We start from the raw sequence: 8,742 nt of genomic DNA on the forward strand, positions 1-8,742 counted from the left end.
TCAAAGAAGCAACAGGACAGGTCCAGATAGGATAATCATGGAAGGTTCCCGAAGGTAACAGCATTTCCCATGCCCCCCGCCCCCCGCCACATACTGCCAGTCCAAACCCATAAAGACAAAGAAACTGAAACCTAGAAAAAGAAGGTGACTAGCCCAGGCCACTCTGTACATTAAAGGTAGAAGCAGAGTGAGGTCTTGGATACCCCAGTTTCTTGCCCGTACTCCCACATCTATTTCTCTTCCCAAATCACTTTCCTCCCCATCAGCTTCCTCATGGCATTTTTCACTTCAGCATTCCTGAAGGAGTACAAAATAAGAGTTTCATATCAAGCTGGCCTTACGGTATAATATGGGACTAATTACCTTCAATGAGTGCTGGAATTTCCCAACTCCAATTATTCTGCAGTCAGTGAAACTAACCAGGGTCCCTAACTCCCTAACAGACATAAAAAGAAGCTAAGGGGGGAAAAGGATCAAAGTTGTGAATATTCAACCACTGTCCTTGGAGGTGGGTATGGAGAAGGGGAAATGTGAGGCTGCAACAGACTGCCTCCATGGTCCTGGGGCTAACGGCTGAGAAACAAGTCAAAGGCATTAAAATCCCATTTTATAGCATAGTCTGTTGTTCCATGGGCTTGTCATAAGCTGCTTAAATCAGATCCCCTGTGCTTGTGCTTATGCCAATCAACCCTGCTCATGTAAAGCTGTAGGTAAGAGCCTGCACCACACACATGGTGACTGACTACCTGAGCTGAATCCTTACAAGAAAATTAAAGGGACTCTTGGGGTTATATACCTAGTAACAGCTCTTAACTGCCTGGCAAAAGGACAATAGAGCTTCAAAGGCACCACTTGAGCAGCCTATTTGGGCATTATCAAAACGAAACAAAACAAAACAAGAAGCTAAGACACGGTAAGCAAACATAAAAGAAATAAATACAACTTGTTGATGGCTCAGAGACAACAGTCACTGTCAAATCACATAAAGAGGCAGACCATGATGGCTTCAGCAAGCTCCCAAAGAATCAAGAAATCTTCCAGATGAAGAGAAATTTCTGGAGCTACCAGAGGTGGAATAAAAAAGATCAATATACAGAACTCTTCAAGAGATCAGGAAGATCAGGCAAAACACAGAATAAGCAAAGGAATGCACAGACATAGCATTAGAGGAACTTAAGAAGATTAGAGAAGAGCATAATGACAAATTTAATAGGCTGCAAGAATTCATAGACAGCAAACAGGAGTCCAGAAGATTAGCAATAAAATTTCAGAATTAGGCAACTCAATAGATACTGATAGGAGGAGAACTGAGGAAGTGGAAGGCAGAATTAGTGAAACTGAGATAAAGCACTTGACATCAACATAAAAAAAAAAAAAAACTAAAAACCAAACCCAGTGCTGTCGAGTTGACTCAGACTCATAGCGACCCTATAACACAGAGTAGAACTGCCCCATAGAGTTTCCAAGGAGCGCCTGGTAGATTTGAACTGCTGACCCTTTGGTTAGCAGCTGTAGCACTTAACCACTACCCCACCAGGGTTTCTGACACCAACATATTTGAGGAAAAATCAGATAAAATAATTAAAAAAAAAATAAAGAATCCCTAAGAACTATGTGGGACTCTATCAAGAGAAATAACCTTCAAGTGATGGGAGTCTGAGAACGGGTGGGTGAGGATAACAGAAAACACAGAAAATTATTGAAGATCCGTTGACAGAAAACTCCCCCGATATCATGAAAGATGAGAAGATATCTATTCAAGATACTCATCGAACCCCGCACAAGGTAGACCCCAAAAGAAAGTTACCAAGACATATTATAATCAAACTTGCCAAAACCAAAGGTAAAGAGAGAATTTTAAGAGTGGCTAGGGATAAACAAAAAGTCACCTACAAAGGAGAGTCAATAAGACTAAGCTCAGACTACTCAGCAAAAACCATGCAGCAAGAAGGCAATAGGATTACACATACAAAGCCTTGAAGAAAAAAAAGTTGCCAGGTAAGAATTATATATCTAGTAAAACTGTCTCTCAAATATGAAAGTGAAATTAGGACATTTCCAAATAAACAGAAGTTTAGGGAATTTGCAAAAACCAAACCAAAATTACAAGAGATACTAAAGAGTGTCCTCTGGTTAGAAAGCCAATGATATCAGATAAAAACCCAAGACTAGAACACAGGACAGAGCAACCAAATATCAACACAGATAGGAAAATGACAAAAATAAAATTAAAACACTCAAAACAGGGAACAGAGATGTCATTATGTAAAAGATGACAATATTAAATAAAAAAAGAGGGACTAAAAAAATGTAGTCATAGATCTTTCATATGGAGAGGAAGTCAAGGCCGTATAATGAAATAAAACATTGGTTTAAATTTAGAAAAATAGAGGTAAATATTAAGGTAACCAGAAATGAAACTGACAATCTTACATGTCAAAATAAAAAAAAAAAAAAGGAAAAATAGAAAGACTCGCAAATACAATAGCAACAACAATGAAAAAAAGGAAAAGACAATATATAAAGAAAAATTTTCCACAGAAAATTAAGAAGAAAACAGAAATGTAAACAACACACAAAAAATGACATCAAAATGACAGCACTATACCTATCAATAATTATGCTGAATGTAAATGGACTAATGTGCCAATAAAAAGACAGAGAGTGAGAGAAAGGATAAAAAACCACGGTCCATCTATATGCTGCCTACAAGAGACACACCTTAGACTGAAAGAGACAAACAAACTAAAATTCAAGGATGGAAAAAATACATCAAGCAAACAACAATCAAAAAAGCACAGAAGTGGCAGTATTAATTTCTGGCAAAATAGACTTTAAAGTTAAATCCACCAAAAAGGATAAGTAAGGACACTAAAAAAAAAGAATTTTTTTTTTTTTTTTTTAAGGACACTACATAGTAAAAGCTTGCTGAGGCTTGCTTTATGACCCAATACGTGGCCTATTCTAGAGAATGTTCCATGTGCACCAGAAAAGAAAGTATACTTGGCTGCTGTTGGGTGGAATGTTCTGTGTATGTCTTTAAGGTCAAGTTGGTTGATTATGGCATTTAGATCTTCCGTGTCTTTATTGAGCTTCTTTCTGGATGTCCTGTCCTTCACTGAAAGTGGTGTGTTGAAATCTCGTACTATTATTGTGGAGTTATCTATCTCACTTTTCAATGCTGTTAGAGTTTGTTTTATGTATCTTGCAGCCCTGTCACTGCGTGCATGAAAATTTAAAATGGTTATATCCTTTTTAATTATTTTTTTCCTGGTATATTGTCCCTTTAATCACTCATGCTGAGAGCACTGTTTTATCTCAGATTACAGAGGCGTGTGTAGCCTGTGTGTGCTGGCTGGGTCCCCACTGAGATCGCCCCAGGGGTTCGGGCTGCATCCTATGCTTGCCTTCCTTTGCTGAAGCTTCCGCATCCTAAATGCCATGGCCGGCTCCACTGCAGCTCCACTGCAGACATGCCTCAGGGTCAGGGGTGCGACAGTTTGCTTGCCTTCTTTCGCTGAAGCACCCGTGTCCCCAAAAACTACCATCAGCTCCCCTACTGTCACACCAAAGAAATGGGGGTGAGGTGCTGCTGTGGGCACGGCAACTCCTTGCTGCTTCTGCACCCTCTCTCCCCCATCACTCAGTCTGATTTTTTAACTTTGCCTTTGATGCTCAGGGTTCCTAGCTTGTCATACATACAGTCGATTCACTTGTGTTTTTGGGTCTTTGGTGTAAAAGGGATGACTGGAAGCGTCTGACTACTCTGCCATCTTGGTCCCACCTCCTCTGAAACGTTCTTGAAGGAAATTAAAAGTACTACTCCAGTACACACAAGAGTGATAAGAAAGCAAAGCAGTCTTATTGCTGATGTGGAGAAAGTTTTAGTGGTCTGAGTAGAAGATCACACCAGTCACAACGTTCCCTTAAGCCAAAGCCTAATTCAGAGAAAGGCCCTGACTCTGTTCAATGCTGTGAAGGCTGAGAGAGGTAAGGAAGCTGCAGAAGAAGAGCCTGAAGCTAGCAGAGGCTGGTTCATGAGGTTTAAGGAAAGAAGCAGTCTCCACAATATAAAAGTATAAGGTGAAGCAACAAGTGCTGATGCAGAAGCAGCAGCAAGTTATCTAGAAGATTCTAGCCAAGGTAATTGATGCAGGTGCTACTTTAAACACTAGATTTTCAATGCAGATGAAACAGCCTTATATTGGAAGAAGATACCATCTAGGACTTTCATAGCTAGAGAGAACCTGGCTTCAAGGTTTCAGAGGACAGGCTGATTTTTCTTGTTAGGGGCTAATGTAGCTGGGGACTTTAAGTTGAAGCCAGTGCTCATTCACCATTCCGAAAACCCTAGGACCCTTAAGAATAATGCTAAATCTACTCTGCTCCTGCTCTATGAATGGAACAGCAAAGCCTGGAATACAGCATATCGGTTTACAACGTGGTTTACTGAGTATTCTAAGTCCACTGTTAATGAACTGTTCAGAAAAGAAGATTCCTTTCAAAATATTACTGCTCATTGACAATGCATCTGGTCACCCAAGAGCTTGATGAAGAAATACAAGGAGATTAATGTTGTTTCTCTGTCTGCTAACACAATATCCATTTGCAGCCTATGGATCCAGGAAAAATTTTGGCTTTTAAGTCTTATTATTTAAGAAATACATTTGTAAGGCTATATTGCCTTAGATGGTGATTTCTCTAATGTATCCGGCCAAAGTAAATTGAAAACCTTTTGGGAAGGATTCACCATCCTAGGTGCCATTAAGAACATTCATGATTAATGGGAGGAGGTCAAAATATTAACACTAACAGGATTTTTGAAGAAGTAGATTCCAACTCTCATGGATGACTTTGAGCAATTCAAGTATTTGTAGAGGAAGTAACTGCAGATGTGAGGGAAATAGCAAGAGAGCTAGAATTAGAAGTGGAGCCTGAAGATGTGACTGAATTGCTGCAAGCTCACTATAAAACTTTTAACAGAGGAGGGGTTACTTCCCACGGATGAGCAAAGAAAGTGGTTTCTTCAGAAGGAATATAATCCTGGTGAAGATGCTCTGAATACTGTTGAAATGACAACAAAATATTTAGAATATTACATAAACTTAGTTGATAAAGCAGTGCAAGGGTTTGAGAGGATTGACTCCAACTTTGAAAGAAGTTCTACTGGGAGTAAAATGCTATCAAACAGCATTGCACGGTACAAAGAAATCTTTTGTGAAAGGAAGAGGCAATCAATGCAGCAAACTTCACTGTTGTCTTATTTTAAGAAATTGGCATAGCCACCCCAACCTTCAGCAGCCACAACCCTGATCAGCCAGCAGCCATCAACATTGAGGCAAGACCTTCCACCAGCAAAAGAAGGCACAGATGATGGTTACCATTTTTTAACAATAAAGTATTTTCTAAATTAAGGTATGTACTATTTTTTAGACAATGCTATTGCATACTTAGTAGCTTACAGTATAGTGTAAACATAATTTTATATGCACTGGGCAATGAAAAACTTTTGTGCGGCTTACTTTATTGCAGTGATCTGGAACTGAACCCATAATACCAACACCTTGAAAATCATAACAGAGAAGACAATGAATTTCGTTAAGCACTGTTTTAGTCATTATAAGGCATTAACTCATTTAATCTAGTGGTATTGCCCATTGTATATATGAGATACCTGGCCTTCCAAGAGATTCTCTCATTCACAGGATCTTTCAGGTTTTCCTGAGTGAGGGAGCATGTAAAAGCCCTTCAATATCACAGTAAGAGGCTCTTGAACTGTAACCTTCTAGAGACCAGGGGTTAAACCTTACTTCTACTTGTATTCCCTGTGCCTTGCTCATTGCGAGTCAATAAATACTTGATGAATGAAGAATTGGATGAATAAGTAGGATTATTATCACTATGAAAAGAGTTAGGAGGACAGTTTTCATTACATGCATCAAACTGGAGATATGAAGCCTGTGTTAGATGCAACAAAACGGGAAGTCTCACAATTTCCTGGGTGGATGGAGATTCCCGGAGTGTCACTACTTCCCTGAATACTCTTTGACCCTAAACAGTTTCCTCATGGCATTTTTTACCTCGTTATTTCTCAGTGTGTAGATGAGAGGGTTCAACAAGGGTGGCATCACGATGTTGAAAAGGATGACAAGTTTGTCAGCAGCCAGAGTGGTGGAGGGACGAATGTACATGAACATGGGGGGCACAAGAACCAAAAGGACAGTGATGATGTGTGAGCCACATGTAGACAGAGCCTTGTGTCTGCTCTCGGATGACTGGCTTCTCAGGTTCAGTAAGATGACCACATAGGAGATGATGAGAATGAGGAAGGAGACTAAAGAAATCATGCCACTGTTGGCCACCACAATGAGCCCCACCAAATAAGTGTCTGCACAGGCAAGCTTCAGCAGGGGATGAACATCACAGAAGAAGTTATCAATTTCATTGGGTCCACAAAAGGGCAGCTGGACAGTGAGGAGGGTCTGCAGGATGGAATGCAAGAAGCCAGACACCCAAGAGGCTCCCACCAATAGACTACACTTTTGCCAATGCATGATGATTGTGTAGTGCAGGGGCCTACAGATGGCCACATAGCGGTCATAGGCCATGGCTGTGAGGAGGAAGATTTCAGTGCCACCAAAGAAGTGGGCAGAAAAGAGCTGGGTCATGCAGCCATTGAAGGAGATGGTCTTGTGCTCCACGAAAGTGTCTGCAATCATCTTGGGTGTAGTAGTGGATGGGTAGCACATGTCAGCAAAAGACAGGTGGCTAAGGAAGAAATACATGGGAGCATTCAGAGTCTTGCTGGCATTGATGGTTACTATGACCAGAAGGTTCCCCAGGAGGGTGAGCACATGAAAGAGGGAGAAGACGATGAAGCAGGCATGCAGCATCTCCCTGCTCTGGAAAAGGCCGAATAAAACAAATTCAGTCACGTTGTTCTTAGTGCCCATAGAAGCTCTGCCTCAAGTATGAAGAAAGTGATTGACTCTGCAAGGACAAAGTTTACGTGATATAAGAAAGTTTCCCACGTCTAGGGAGTCAGAGAAACAGTACTCAGATCCCAGCTATGTTATATACTAACTGAACTTAGATAAATCAAATAACTTTTCAGGACCTCAGTTTCTCGGCATGGCTGTAACTTCTGTGTTTCCATTGCATCTGGTACACAGTGTCATCATGATGCTTATGACATTGTTTTATAATTATTTATTTACATTTCTATTCTCTCCAGTAGGCTGGGAGTTACTTGAAGCCAAGGCATCTGACTTCTGTTGTATAGTAATGCCTACTTCTGTATTTGGAACATAGTATACATTCAGGAAATGTTTGTGGAAAAAGGGAATGAATAAATACCTGCTCTGTCTACCTCAACATGTCCCAAACTCAACTCCTCCTCTTTCCTCAGAAAAAATATATCTTTCTACAAGCCCTCTATCTCCATTGATGGAAACTCTGATCTTCTGATTTCTCAGCCTAAAAATGTTGGAGCCATCCTAGATTCTTCTTTCTCTCACATCTCATATACCTAATCCATTAAGAAATCCTTTTGTCTTTACATTCACCATGTAACCAGAATGTAACTACTTCTCACCATCTCTACAGGAACCACCGTGGTCTGAACCACAATCATCTCTTACTTGCTTCCTAACTGGTCTTCATAATTGTCTGCTTAATACATATCACGCCCCTAGTCTATTGTCCTGAAAACAGCCAGAGTGCTTCCTCCAAGCCCTACAATGGCTCCCCATTTCATCAGAATGAAAGCGAGTATCTTTACCATGACCCACAAGACCCTACATGCTCAGGTCTCCATTGTCTCTCTGACTTCATCTCCTCCCACTCTCCCCCTTGTTCCTTCATTTCCTAGCATGCTGGCTTCTTTCATGATCTTCAAACACACAAGACTTGCTGCCACTCTGTGATTATTGTACTGGTTGTTCCTTCTATCTGGGTCATTCTTTCCCTGGCTATCTATTGGCTAGCTCTCTTGAGTTGAAAGAACTGAAGAAAAAAAGCAAGCTTCGAGTTGCATCATTGAAGGGTTTTACGGGAAAAAATTAAATGACACAGGAAACATCAAAACAAGATGAAAGTAGTACACAAAGTCACTGTGCCAAAAAGAAATGGTTGACATTCAACCCTTTCAGGAGGTAACGTATGATCAAGAACTGGAGGAAGAAGTCCAAGCTGTACTGAACGCACTGGTAAAAAACGAGGCTCTAGGAATTGATAGAATAAAAATTGAGATGTTTGGACAAACGGATGCTGTACTGGAAGTGCTCAATCTTCTATGCCAAGAAATTTGGAAGACAGCTACCTGGCCAACTGACTGGAAGAGATCCATCTTTGTGCCCATTCCAAAGAAGGTAATCCAACCGAATGCGGAAATTATCAAACAATATCATTAATACGACATGGAAGTAAAATTTTGCTGAAGATCATTCAAAAGTGGTTGTAGCAGCACATCAACAGGGAACTTCCAGATATTCAAGTTGGATTTGGAAGAGGATATGGAACAAGAGATATCATTGTTAATGTCAGATGGATCTTGGCTGAAAGCAGAGAATACCAGAAAGATGTTTGCCTGTGTTTTATTGACAATGCAAAGGCATTCGACTCTGTTGATCATGTAACAAATTATGGATAACACTGCAAAGAATGGTAGTTCCAGAATGCTTAATTGTGCTCATGAAGAACCTGCGTGTAGATCAAGAAGTGGTCATTCAAACAGAAGAAGAG

General features: G+C 40.4%; 1 protein-coding gene across 1 annotated transcript; it reads right to left on the bottom strand.

Annotated features, from left to right (window-relative positions):
• Window positions 1–230: 230 nt before the first annotated feature.
• LOC126079828 (olfactory receptor 4S1) lies at window positions 231–6,953 on the bottom strand. Its single transcript, XM_049891198.1, has 2 exons — window positions 6,051–6,953; window positions 231–266 (listed from the first exon to the last, which is right to left on the bottom strand). The coding sequence occupies exons 1-2, from the start codon at window positions 6,951–6,953 to the stop codon at window positions 231–233; spliced, it is 939 nt and encodes a 312-aa protein (XP_049747155.1).
• Window positions 6,954–8,742: the final 1,789 nt, after the last annotated feature.

This window comes from Elephas maximus, chromosome 7 (genome assembly GCF_024166365.1).
Source record: "Elephas maximus indicus isolate mEleMax1 chromosome 7, mEleMax1 primary haplotype, whole genome shotgun sequence".
Classification (NCBI taxonomy): domain Eukaryota; kingdom Metazoa; phylum Chordata; class Mammalia; order Proboscidea; family Elephantidae; genus Elephas; species Elephas maximus.

What these genes read in the sequence shown, in the direction of transcription:
- LOC126079828 (XM_049891198.1), bottom strand. Translation starts at nt 6,953, where the DNA reads ATGGGCACTAAGAACAACGTGACTGAATTTGTTTTATTCGGCCTTTTC. An exon ending in CCATGAGGAAACTGTTTAGG is followed by an intron (nt 267 to 6,050) that starts GTCAAAGAGTAT and finishes GCCATGAGGAAG; the next exon opens with CTGATGGGGAGGAAAGTGAT.